Here is a 13,327-nt window from a genome sequence, read left to right on the forward strand (position 1 = left end):
TCATGTTAAGCCATAGTGGCCATTGAGGGATATTTTCATGTCAAGTCATAGTGGCCATTGAGGGATATTTTTATGTTAAGTTATAGTGGCCATTGAGTTGTATGTTCATGTTAAGTCATAGTGGCCATTGAGTTGTATGTTCATGTTAAGATATAGTGGCCATTGAGTTGTATGTTCATGTGAAGTCATAGTGGCCATTGAGTTGTATGTTCATGTTAAGTTATAGTGGCCATTGAGTTGTATGTTCATGTGAAGTCATAGTGGCCATTGAGTTGTATGTTCATGTTAAGCCATAGTGGCCATTGAGGGATATTTTCATGTCAAGTCATAGTGGCCATTGAGGGATATTTTCATGTCAAGTCATAGTGGCCATTGAGTTGTATGTTCATGTTAAGTTGTAGTGGCCATTGAGTTGTATGTTCATGTTAAGTCATAGTGGCCATTGAGTTGTATGTTCATGTTAAGTCATAGTGGCCATTGAGTTGTATGTTCATGTTAAGTCATAGTGGCCATTGAGTTGTATGTTCATGTTAAGTCATAGTGGCCATTGAGTTGTATGTTCATGTTAAGTCATAGTGGCCATTGAGTTGTATGTTCATGTGAAGTCATAGTGGCCATTGAGTTGTATGTTCATGTTAAGTTATAGTGGCCATTGAGTTGTATGTTCATGTGAAGTCATAGTGGCCATTGAGTTGTATGTTCATGTTAAGCCATAGTGGCCATTGAGGGATATTTTCATGTCAAGTCATAGTGGCCATTGAGGGATATTTTCATGTCAAGTCATAGTGGCCATTGAGTTGTATGTTCATGTTAAGTTGTAGTGGCCATTGAGTTGTATGTTCATGTTAAGTCATAGTGGCCATTGAGTTGTATGTTCATGTTAAGTCATAGTGGCCATTGAGTTGTATGTTCATGTTAAGTCATAGTGGCCATTGAATTGTATGTTCATGTTAAGCCATAGTGGTCATTGAGGGATATTTTCATGTCAAGTCATAGTGGCCATTGAGTTGTATGTTCATGTTAAGTCATAGTGGCCATTGAGTTGTATGTTCATGTTAAGTCATAGTGGCCATTGAGTTGTATGTTCATGTTAAGTCATAGTGGCCATTGAATTGTATGTTCATGTTAAGCCATAGTGGTCATTGAGGGATATTTTCATGTTAAGTCATAATGGCCATTGAGTTGTATGTTCATGTTAAGTCATAGTGGCCATTGAATTGTATGTTCATGTTAAGCCATAGTGGTCATTGAGGGATATTTTCATGTCAAGTCATAGTGGCCATTGAGTTGTATGTTCATGTTAAGTCATAGTGGCCATTGAGGGATATTTTCATGTTAAGTCATAATGGCCATTGAGTTGTATGTTCATGTTAAGTCATTGTGGCCATTGAGGGATATTTTCATTTTAAGTCACTGTGGCTATTGAGGGATATTTTTAGGTTAAATCATGGTGGCCATTGAGGGATATTTTCATGTTAAGTCATGGTGGCCATTGAGGGATATTTTCATGATAAGTCATAGTGACATTCAAGGAATATTTTCATGTTAAGTCATGGTGGCCATTCAATGGATAGTTTTATGCTAAGTCATTGTGGCCATTGAGGGATATTTTCAAGTTAAGTCATAGTGACATTCAAGGATATCCTCATGTTAAGTCGTAGTGGCTATTCAGGGATAATTTCATGTTAGATCATAGTGGCCATAGAGGGATATTTTCAAGTTAAGTCATAGTGACCTATACAGGGGTATCCGCATGCTAAGTCATAGTGACCATACAGGGATATTTTCAAGTTACGTCATTGTGACCACACAGGGGTATCCACATGCTAAGTCATAGTGACCATACAGGGATATTTTCATGTTAGGTCATAGTGACCACACAGGGGTATTCACATGCTAAGTCATAGTGACCATACAGGGATATTTTCATGTTAGGTCATAGTGACCATACAGGGGGTATCTTCATCTTAAAGCATAGTGGCTATACAGCAATCATCATGTTAAATCATAGTGGCAGTACAGGGTATCCTCGTGTTAAGTCATGGTGGCCATACGGAGGGTATCCTCATGTTAAGTCATAATGGTCATATAGGAGGGCAATCATTATAAGTCATAGTGACCATACAGGCGTATCCTCATGCTAAATTATAATGGTCATATAGGAGGGTCATCATGTGAGGTCATAGAGGCCATACAGGGTCATCCTCATGTTAAATCATAGTGGCCATACAGGGCTATCCTCATGTTAAATCACAGTGGCCATACAGGGCTACCCTCATGTTAAATCATAGTGGCCATACAGGGCTACCCTCATGTTAAATCATAGTGGCCATACAGGGCTAGCCTCATGTTAAATCACAGTGGCCATACAGGGCTACCCTCATGTTAAATTACAGTGGACATACAGGGCTACCCTCATGTTAAATCATAGTGGCCATTCAGGGCTACCCTCATGTTAAATCATAGTGGACATACAGGGCTATCCTCATGTTAAATCATAGTGGCCATACAGGGGTACCCTCATGTTAAATTGTAGTGGCCATACAGGGCTACCCTCATGTTAAATCATAGTGGCCATACAGGGCTACCCTCATGTTAAATCATAGTGGCCATATAGGGCTACCCTCATGTTAAATTACAGTGGACATACAGGGCTACCCTCATGTTAAATCATAGTGGCCATACAGGGCTACCCTCATGTTAAATTACAGTGGCCATACAGGGCTACCCTCATGTTTAGCCATCGGGGACATACAGGGATATCCTCTCAAATAAAAAAATAATATACTACAGTAATAAATAAAACAGTAGAATTCAAAGATTTAGAACAAGTTCAAAAATTCTAAAGCTTGTTTGGAAACGTATATAAAGGAAATTAAAGTCTGAGGAGATAACCTGCAAAATCAAAGTTATAAAGCATATTTTATAGTGATTACTGGGACAAATCTCCCCCATTTGCTAGCATGACAGTGATTACTGGGGATAAGTATTCTACCTCCTCGAAATTTGCCCGCATTAAAGACATTATAATGATTACCAGGGGCAAGTCCCTCATTTGTTTGCCAATAAAGCAATTACAGTAATTACTGGGAACAAGTCTTCCTCCATTTGCTTATATTATAACTTTCGTTTTTGTTTCTGTTTTATTTTTATGGAAGTTTACATAGCGTTTACTATCGTGCGATAAACATTTTCTGATCAGATTTAAAGTTGCTTTACCGAACCAGTGTAATTCAGTTTGCTATTGTAAAAAATAATTCTTTTTGTTGGTAAAGTATACCTTGAACAGAGAGGGTTGACGTTGTAAATTGATATTTTCTCGATATATAGCCATAGAGAACATAAATTAATACATTTAGAAAAATGCAAACTATGTTGCTGATTTTGAACACTGATTCCAGTTTTCATTAAGTTCGAGAAAAATTATTCTAACATAATGTGTTTGTAATGATGACATAAACAGGACAATCTTGCCCAAGTCGCAGCGAGCGCAATTGTAAAGGTTCATAGAAAGAGATTCACCGTTGGTTCATCAACAAACGTTCTTTGTAAGTACGATATTTCACTTCCGCCTGACGTTGGCTTGGCTTATCAAAGGTTTGGTGCTTGGATTCCCAACGGGTTTGCTCTAATTTTTTTCTTGCCCTTACTATTTTCTTTTAGGTGCTGCACAGAAAGAATCATTGAACGTTGAAAGGTTATTGGAATTTCCTTGTCATGACCATAAGAGAAATACCCCACCCCCCATTTAGCACCGATGCACTTCAGCAAACGATATACGGAGAAAACGTGGAGCAGGTTTTTTTTTTAAAACAAGAATACGAATGGTTGCAAGATTTGAGTGTGTATGTGTTACTTCATCAGCCACTAGAATACAATAAAATTATCTCAGGTGAACTTTCATTTACGTCAGTCTTGACAGGGAATCGGAAAAATATTTCCGTATAACAACCCAAAATATACTTCGCAATGAGGAATTCAGGAGAATAAAGAGCAGTTGTTTCCTTAAAGAATGTAAGATCCTGAAAACTTCGTCGAAGTTCTGACCCAGTAGGTCCCAAGTAAGGGTATGCATTATTATGATCAGTCGAACAAGGGGAACTAAATTACCTATTCGTATCAAACAAGGTGTAACAACAAAATAGTTCTCGGTCTTCATCGCGGTGTTCTAAACAGTAAGCTATTTAGCCACCCTCAACAGGCAACTAAAATTGACAGATGGTCAGTTAAGTGTTAAACTTCACCCGTCAATCACGTAATCAGGTATTTTTCGATATCTAACATTCACTTGTATCTCGCAAAGGAGAGTGTGTTGTAAAGGTAAACTTAGGTTACCCCACCCCCTTCGATTTTATATAGTGGAGTCTTGGCCATTAAGAACAAAAATCCTCCCGTCAGAAAGAATGTATGAAGTTCCTTCACAAGTCATTGCATTTTAGCTTGCTTGTCCAAGAACTTAGTTACCCTGACGATTCTGGTTCCAACTTGATTAAAAAAAGTTTCAGAAATATCAAATACGACGAATTTAGAGCTGGAGTTTTGAAGTTTTGGAAAAGAATTTGAAGAATACGGAGTCCGATTTGCAGGCACATTATACCACGGAACCTGATTTGCAGGTGAATTATGCCATCGGGCCTGATTTGCTTCAAGATAATTATTTTTAAAGCTAATATAATGGATATAATAGTTTTTTTTCCCATATAAATCAGAGCTAGAATGCAAGAATATTATTTTCATTATATTTATCTATTTCAGGGCACACAATTAAAAGAAAATACACCTCCCCCCAATTAAACGTTTGGACCCATATACCCTTATGCCACAGGGTCTGATTTGCAGGCGCATTATACTAACATATCTAGGTCTACGCACTTGACTTTAAGCTAATGCATAAATCCATGCTGAGTCCCTGTCATTGTGCAAAGAGGGTAATATAAATATTTAATGAAATGATAAATATCACCTTCATTCCATACACACTCGAGAAAAGCTAGTGTAAAATTTTCACAATCTTCAAATAGACAGTGTCAGGTATTTCCATTTATTTTTATAAGTGATCAAACTGCTGACTAAACGATGAAGTAGACTGCTACAAATACACTGGATTTTAATTAACTCCGAATATGACTGCTAATATTATATTGCATGATTATATTGAGTTCATGTCATGAAATGATTGCAAATCAGCCGAATTATTATTTAATATCTTGTTTTCACGAGAAACATTAATTGTGCTAAAAGGAAAATAATTACATTTTAATTGTTTTCTTCTTCCGGTTCTACCATAAGTAAATTTCGTATTTACAAGAGTATACAGTACATACAACAGCGAGTTGTGTAGACCTAGATCTTCTTTACCATAGTAAGAAAGTGGACTAAGGTCTACCCTCTTAATTTTAATTAATAAGTAGAACTGACAGTATCGACCCTGATTTGCCGGTGCATTGTGACGGCAGATCTGGGTTATCATTGTTTGCAATTTGGTGCTCGTAAAACGCAGAAAGTTCCCGTGACTCGAGTCCTTGTGACTTTACAAGAGAACTCCAGTTTACTAGTCAGCACTGTTCTACCTTTGTAGAGGGGGCCCCGACTGGCCGAGTGGTCTAAAGCGCTCTCCGTTACGGATCACTGCCATCTCACCTCTGTCTGCGTAGGTTTGAGTCTCGGATTCGGCCAATGTGGGTATATGAGAAAGCTTGCCAGTAGCTTCTCGCGGGTCGGTGGTTCTTTCTGTGGATTTCTCGGGTTCTTCCTCCACCATTAATACTGGCCGCCTTGCATAGCCTATCGTGTGCTGAAAAATGGCCTTAAACCCTACAACAACAACAACATCAACAACAACCTTTGTAGAGTGTGAAGTTTATATAGATTGTTTTCAGTTTATGACTAATCACTCCCTTGGCCCAGGTGGTTAGAGCGTCCGCTTCGGATGCGGGAGATCGCGGGTTCGATCCCCTGCCGAGTCATACTTAAGACTTATAAAATGGTAATAGTACCTGCCTCGCTTGGCGCTCAGCATTATGAGTTTAGTGTTAGGACTGGTCGGCCTGGTGTCAGGATTATTTTACTGGGTGGGACATCATGCTACATGTCTGCCCCAGTGCGGCATGCATTCTGCGGCATAATGCCCCAGTCTAGACATTCACTATAAACTACCACACTGTTACGTTAAAAATCCCAAAACACAACACACACAGAGATTACGTCATGGTGGATGCTACAAGATATAGAACGTCAGCAACAAGCAACTGCTGAATATAAGTATGTGCTCGTAATTTCACAATGCTACCCATCCCCCACAAGAACACAAATTATATAACAACACCGTATATTGGATGAGAGTTTCATATGCAGCCGCAATTAAAACTGAAAATAAATTCGTGATCGAATTCTCCTTGTAAAACGCGGTTCTTTTCAAAGTATGCCTTTAGTTAATTAAATATGGATATGTTCGAAAGCATGTCTGTTTAAAGCAGACGCATCGATTTTAAAGTCCCATTATTCTTTGATATTAAAGTCTCATTATTGTCATCAATATTGAAGTCTTATTACTGACATCAATATTAAAGCCTCATTTTTTGCATCAATATTAAAGTCTCATTATTGGCATCAATATTAAAGTCTCATTATTGACATCAATATTAAAGTCTCATTATTGACATCAATATTAAAGTCTCATTATTGGCGTCAATATTAAAGTCTCATTGTTGACATCAATATTAAAGTCTCATTATTGATATCAATATTAAAGTCTCATTATTTTTAATATGTTCTGTACCACACGTTTTGTTATTGGATATTAAAAGTTACAAATAAACCGCACCTATAAGTCACAATTTAAAGAGAGAGAGAGAGAGAGAGAGAGAGAGAGAGAGAGAGGGAGGAGGGGATTGCAGCAACAGACGAATATAAGGCAGTGTCGGACTGGCAGTCTAGTGTTCCTCTGCGGAGATCTTCATTTTCTAATTATTATTCATTTCAGCAACACATTGAACTTATTATTTACGGACAATTTTCAATCATCAGACCTCTGTTCTTATTTGCTGGGCTGTACTCTGTGGCAGTTGAATCAGACGCTCCAAATCAAATTGTCTCGCGTAACAAGTTACACTATTTTCTCCATCAAATGTGCTGTTTTACCCTGAAATGGGAAAGATAATTATATCTCTATTGATATTTTCTGTGCAAATAAGCAAAATACAGCAAAATAGAAACTTCTGACCACTGACATCGCACTGGATACAATATGAAATGTGCTCCTTCAATATATATATATATATATATATATATATATATATATATATATATATATATATATATATATATATATATATATATATATATATATATATATATATATATATATATTGCTAGCCGTCGATGCGTTTGAGTATAAAGCAAAAAGAAAATTTGCTTGCTTCGACTGGATGACGGATATATTTCATCTCGTAGGTGAAACACTTAAGTATTTTCACATGTGGCTTGTTCCAATGAGTAAGTCAAGTATTTTCGATGAAATATATGTTATTCACCCAATACAAGCATAAATCCTATATAAATCCTGTTTATTTAGACGTCAAGACTGTTTATATGTATTAATACAGTATTAATTCAGTGTTGGATAGATTGGTTGTATTGACTGATTATTTCATACAGGATCATTAGACACGAACCCTATGTGCGTTTATCGGTTCCACTAGAATTAAGCGAAAATCCCACACAACATTAATTACTATAATATAACCATTATTTTTAGCAACTTATTAAAGGGCTGTCGTAACAAAACTAAGCTTTGAAGAAATTTGATTGGAAGTGTAATCGAAGAATTAAGCACTAGCCCTGACATTCGCATTGCTGTTGTCACATTGAGATTTCAAAAGCAACTACAGTTTAGACATTTTTATTAAAGCTACTGATTTCTGTCTTTTAAATCCAGGAAGTGATGGCTAAATATGGAACCTATGGCATTTGGGAGTCCCACCAGACGTATTTTATGACGGGCTCTATAACAAATACTCTTTGTATGTAAAAGTGTGTTCCATAAGTAGCGTGCTGTCTCATTGTTGTATTGGAATGATAATACTCATTTGTCTGTGGTGTAAATTTGTTATTCCATGATATACGTTGTCTTCTTAGCAATTGCATGAAATTATTGCACGAGGGCAACTACTAAAATCATCTTAATCTCATCTTTATCAAATGGCTTGAAATATTAACACAGACTGTTGCGTCATGAACATACTAGTTTTAGCGTATTACAAACAGTAGAGGCTTCTTCAAGACTGTTGGAATTTTTTTTATTATCTGCAATAAAGTCTTGCCCTTATGCCAGGGCGAGTAAAACATTATCAAACTCAACATTAATACTTAATATGAACAGTAGTTAGCGTGTGCTTGTATACGAAGTTTTGGTTTCATCGTCTCAAAGCTGTCTTAACTTCAAGAGTCGTATTTTCTGTTAATACCTATATGTCACTGACATTCGATGTTAAGCTCATTCCAAACAATATACCTTTTATCATGTTTGGAATAACTGGCTTAAAAAAATTAAAGTGTTTCCATTTGCGATGTTAAATACATGAACATTAATTAATTTGTTAATACAAGCTTTAAAATGATGGAATAATCAATAAGTTATATCGAGTTGATAACATTCCGCGAGAACATAGTTCCAGTCAAAATGACATTTTTAAAATATAAGTACAGCAAATATAAAATCTTGCGATTGGTGCCTACTTTATGTAGAGTTATACTCACTCTTTTCAGTCACTAGATGGCGTGTGTATCTGCTTTAGTTAAACAAACTTTCGCGTGACTCTGAGAGATCTACGTCGAACTCTTGGGAAAAGTCTGTACGAATGATAGCAACGTCAAAATCAAGTTTGATCTAAAACCTGGCGAGAGTTAATAGGTCGACAGAATACTTACTTTATAATATCTGGGTCCGACTGCATCTGGAAATATTTTATTTTTCCGCCTCTAATGTCACATGTCTATTGCATATAAACAACTCTTTTTGATGACGAGTAAAATGAAATATCTTACTTAGACGTAGAATTCAAATAAAGGGAACGGAACGCGGACAGCAGATTACTGCTTAATCACACTTTTTTTTTTGCATGAAGCTAGGTGTATATTTTGGACTACAGACGTGTTTTGTAAGTTTGGCTGGTGTATGCTCAAGTTTGATAAGTGGTTCTATGGAGGTGACGTTTATTTTGATATCGTCTTCACAATCCTGGTCTAAATTAAAGCCGCTTACCGAAATAATTAGCAAATTCGCAAATCATACGTACTCTAAGAAATAAACTAGAAATTAAGTTTTGACTCAAGATAAGTAGTATAATGACATAATTTCTGGGATGAAAAAATTGATAAAATCTGGTTAAATCTCTACTGCCAAACATTGTAAGGAAATAAAACAAGAAAAGACTACGCAAAACAGAGTTTAAGCCAAACAATTTCTGTAGGTGATCAAGGTAAATCTTTACATAACGAACATTGACTTGTGATTTTTTTTTCTTAAAAATAAATGACAACTGTCGCCCGCTGGTACTTTCTTACGAACTTAGCGCAATTATATCCCAATACGAGGTCAAGCGTCTGATCACTCAGATCACGCAAAAAATACTCATTGTGTTCTTTTGTTGTTGCTGTGTTCATTTTTTGTTGCTGTGTTCTTTTTTTGTTGCTGTCTTAGACTCAGTATTTATAGTTTGTACAAGAAGGACATAATTTTGCTTCTCACGGATTCATGCGAGAGTCTGGATGAACCATTAAATAATATACAACTTCCAGACTGGTTCTTTGGTGCACTTGGCATTTGGAAAACCTATCGGCCATTTCCATTTGTCGTGAAATAAACCACGGATGTACTTCGTCGCCATTGACAAATATATTGCAGACTACTTTCGTTCTCATAGTACAATATGGCGGCCGAAATAGACAAATCACAACTGAAACAGTTTCGACCTTTGCTGTCGTAACATACATGGTGCTCTCTGCTAGAGGCGAGCACCAAACACATCAAATTGATGTATATTCCAATAGCTACTTCAGCTGATATTTCAAGACCGTACGGAAATGTCCCAGCAGTATTCTGATATGAGCACATGGCAGTGTTCATTAGCTTCGTAAAGAAAGAACCGAGATGTCAACAGTACTTACACTTATCTGAATAAGTCTGATTTTATGTCATGTCATAACCCACCGTATTTTAAGAGTGAACAGTGTAATCAAACACTATTACAACTTTGTCTCCCTTGTTAGTTTTGGAAGCAAATTAAATATGGAAATATAAATATGCGCATATTTTTCCCATTTTTGTCGCTTTAGTGAGTTGTTTCCCTTGATTTCTTCAGTCTCAAATACGACTCCATTCAAATTATGTGACTATCTTTCTGTCAGTTGACCGATCGCCGGATGCATTCACCTACTCAACAGTATTGTAATCGACATTTTAAATCAAAGCTAAAATGTTCTACAACAATAAACTAAAATAATTTAGACGAATTCTTAGCATTTAAAACGATTTGGCGAAAATAAGTTGAAAATACTGATGTTTGGACTATTTGAATTTTGTAAATGGCTCGTGTAATGACTTACACCAAGCAAGCGCTAATATTGGTTAGCGGATCGTATGAATTTTCCTTACGTTGAAAACTGAGAGGTGGACGAGGCGGCGATCCATCAATTGTATTCACCCGCAGTTTCATTCATTACCTGTGTACGTCTTGCCTTGTGGACCCGCATACACCCCAATCCAGCATGCCGCGTGGTTCACTTCCCTTTGTTGACAGAAATGCTGCATGAAGCAATATCCTATAGATTACTTTAGTCCTAAAAATGAACAACTGGAGAAAACACAAACATTTTCCACAGTTATAACCTTGTGCTGCGACGCGTACAAAGGTTTATTACATGACTAGGACGCTATTTAGGCTGTTTGACCAGTTTCATATCTTTGCACAATACCCATGTGTAATAACACCTTAAAACGTCACATATGGCATCACCTGTGTTTTTGTTTAAGGTAGAATGCAGTGACTATGATCCCTGTAAAGGTTGCACATTGGTTGTAAGATATTTTATTAAATTTATTTAAATCATAATATATTTCCATGTGATGTATTACATGATTTCATTTTGTATTTAGAACATAATTAAAACTGTGAATTTAGAAGGATTCCTATGCAAATGCTTCATTTCTAAAGCTGTTGTATTACTGGCAACTTTTGGTATTTGTTTAATTTTTATGTCAACATTTTTGTTCTCATAGCAACCTGTCACTCACCAGTATCCAGACTATCTTGGTCTGGAATTTACTTTTTCTAACGAAATATTAAATTGCAACAACATTGCTAGTAATTGTTTGTTACCATGTTAACACGTATTAATCTGTTACCGTAGTTCGTGAAATAGTTGAAAACATAGACTGACAATTAAGTAAACGGTCATTCCTACTTATACAATCTGTCAGCTGTATTTATTACCCGTAATCTCTGAAATTAAATTAAAATTTAATTATCAGGTTCTACAGCTTTTGTTCGAGGAGACACCTATTACATTATATATTGTTTTTAGTTTGTAACCAGGTATTGATTATTGACAATAACAATGTAAAATTTACCATGATCCAAGCGGAGAAAGCGACCACACAAATGACAACATTGCTTGCTCAGTTACTCGTTTTACTGATTTTCCACTCCCTTTGCTAGACGCAGCCGCCGGAGGTTCTGATGACTACGCGAAGGGGTTCGCCGGGGTGAAATATTCCTACACATTGGAACTGAGGGATACTGGAGTGTACGGGTTCGTCCTTCCCGAGAATCAAATCTTGCCCGCTTGTGAGGAGACCTGGGCTGGAATCAAAGCGTTTGCCTTAGCGCTTGCGACTTATTAAAGGACAACGTTCCTTAATGTGTCTTTCGATCATCGTCAATTAGTAAATAAAGAAGAATTTTTCTGGAAACGCAAAATTAATTGCATTTTTTTTAATGTGATGTTGGGTCAATTGTATTTCCATAATGGGGTGTTGGGTTAATTGTCATTCACATTTGAATCATGTTTACGTTCTCTTGGTTTGCACAAAAGAGCAAATTCAAAATGATATGAAACCTTTATTGGTGACCGACACACCTGGATACGCAGCAGTCACTCATATTCACGATCAGGTGCAATCCAAGCCTTTTTTGGAGATTTTATTCACCTAATATATATATATATATATATATATATATATATATATATATATATATATATATATATATATATATATATATATATATATATATATATATAATGAAACTTAGATAACTCAAACATCAGCCTCTCGAATACTCGATAACACTTGAATGGCTCGTTCAGTCCCGACTTAACATTTTCTTATTTCTGCAAGGTCCAAAAGATTGAAACTACCAAACCCTTGAACCAAAACTTTGGATCTGCAGCGCTAATATTTTTGGAAGTTCTACTCCGTGGTTTGTTCACATGACATTTACTCAAACAAAACTGTCAACTGCAAATATTCTTTTCCTTGTGGCACAGTACAGATCGGAACATCGCTGAGCCATTTCCGTCAGGTCGCGAAACAAAGCCAGATGTTATTCGTCGCCATTGAGAAGTATATTCTAAATCACGTTCGTTCAGATGGAACAATATGGCGGCTGCAGGAGGCAAGGTCACAATCGGAATGATCCCAGCCTTAGCTGTCGTAACATAGGTGGTACAGGGCCCCGAGTGTCCGAGTGGTCTAAGGCGCTCACCGTTACGGATCACTGCCATCATACCTCTGTCTGCGTGGGTTCGAGTCTCGGGCTCGGCCAATGTGGGTACTTGCCAGTAGCTTCTCGTGGGTCGGTGGTTCTTTTCGGGGGTTTCCCGGGTTCTTCCTCCACCATTTATACTTGCCGCCATGTATAGCCTATCTTGTGCTGAAAAATGGCGTTAAACCATATAATAGCAATACTAACATAGATAGCACACTCCGCCAGAGGCTCAGAACCAAACGTATCAAATTGATAGGTATTCCTACAACTGCTTCTAAGGCCTTTTCACGACCTGATGTATATAGCCGAGCGAGGTTCCGATTATGTAGGTACATGGTCCAGGATTCAGAGCACAGTTGCTGTTTTAAGGTAAACATTTTAGTCCTGATGAGATTGTGTACCTTTCATGCAGGGGTCCTCTGTTTCAACATTATCATTACAAATGGCACTAAATTTACTCACCCATCCACAACTTTCAAGCCAGACACACAGCACATTTTGAAGAATTTTGCCCGTTCCCATATATTTCGGAAAATCTCCAGGAAAATTTCAACAAGATC

The 13,327-nt window shown here is 37.0% G+C and overlaps 1 protein-coding gene across 3 annotated transcripts in view; it reads left to right on the forward strand.

The window, feature by feature from the left end:
- LOC149780784 (carboxypeptidase B-like) overlaps nucleotides 1-11,978 on the forward strand; it is a 43,973-nt gene extending 31,995 nt beyond the window's left edge. The window contains exons 11-12 of one of the 3 annotated variants that reach the window (XM_089937860.1): nucleotides 7,937-8,021; nucleotides 11,718-11,978. In XM_089937860.1, the coding sequence (XP_089793986.1) occupies nucleotides 7,937-8,021; nucleotides 11,718-11,902 (270 nt within the window). In that variant the 3' untranslated portion in view covers nucleotides 11,903-11,978. Of the gene's footprint in view, nucleotides 1-3,463; nucleotides 3,549-7,936; nucleotides 8,022-11,717 lie in introns of all 3 variants that reach the window. The other 2 variants (XM_089937859.1, XM_089937861.1) reach the window with 2 other exon arrangements.
- Nucleotides 11,979-13,327: the final 1,349 nt, after the last annotated feature.

The sequence above is a fragment of the Sinohyriopsis cumingii genome, chromosome 16, assembly GCF_028554795.1.
Source record: "Sinohyriopsis cumingii isolate HCF-2022 chromosome 16, ASM2855479v2, whole genome shotgun sequence".
Lineage (NCBI taxonomy): Eukaryota > Metazoa > Mollusca > Bivalvia > Unionida > Unionidae > Sinohyriopsis > Sinohyriopsis cumingii.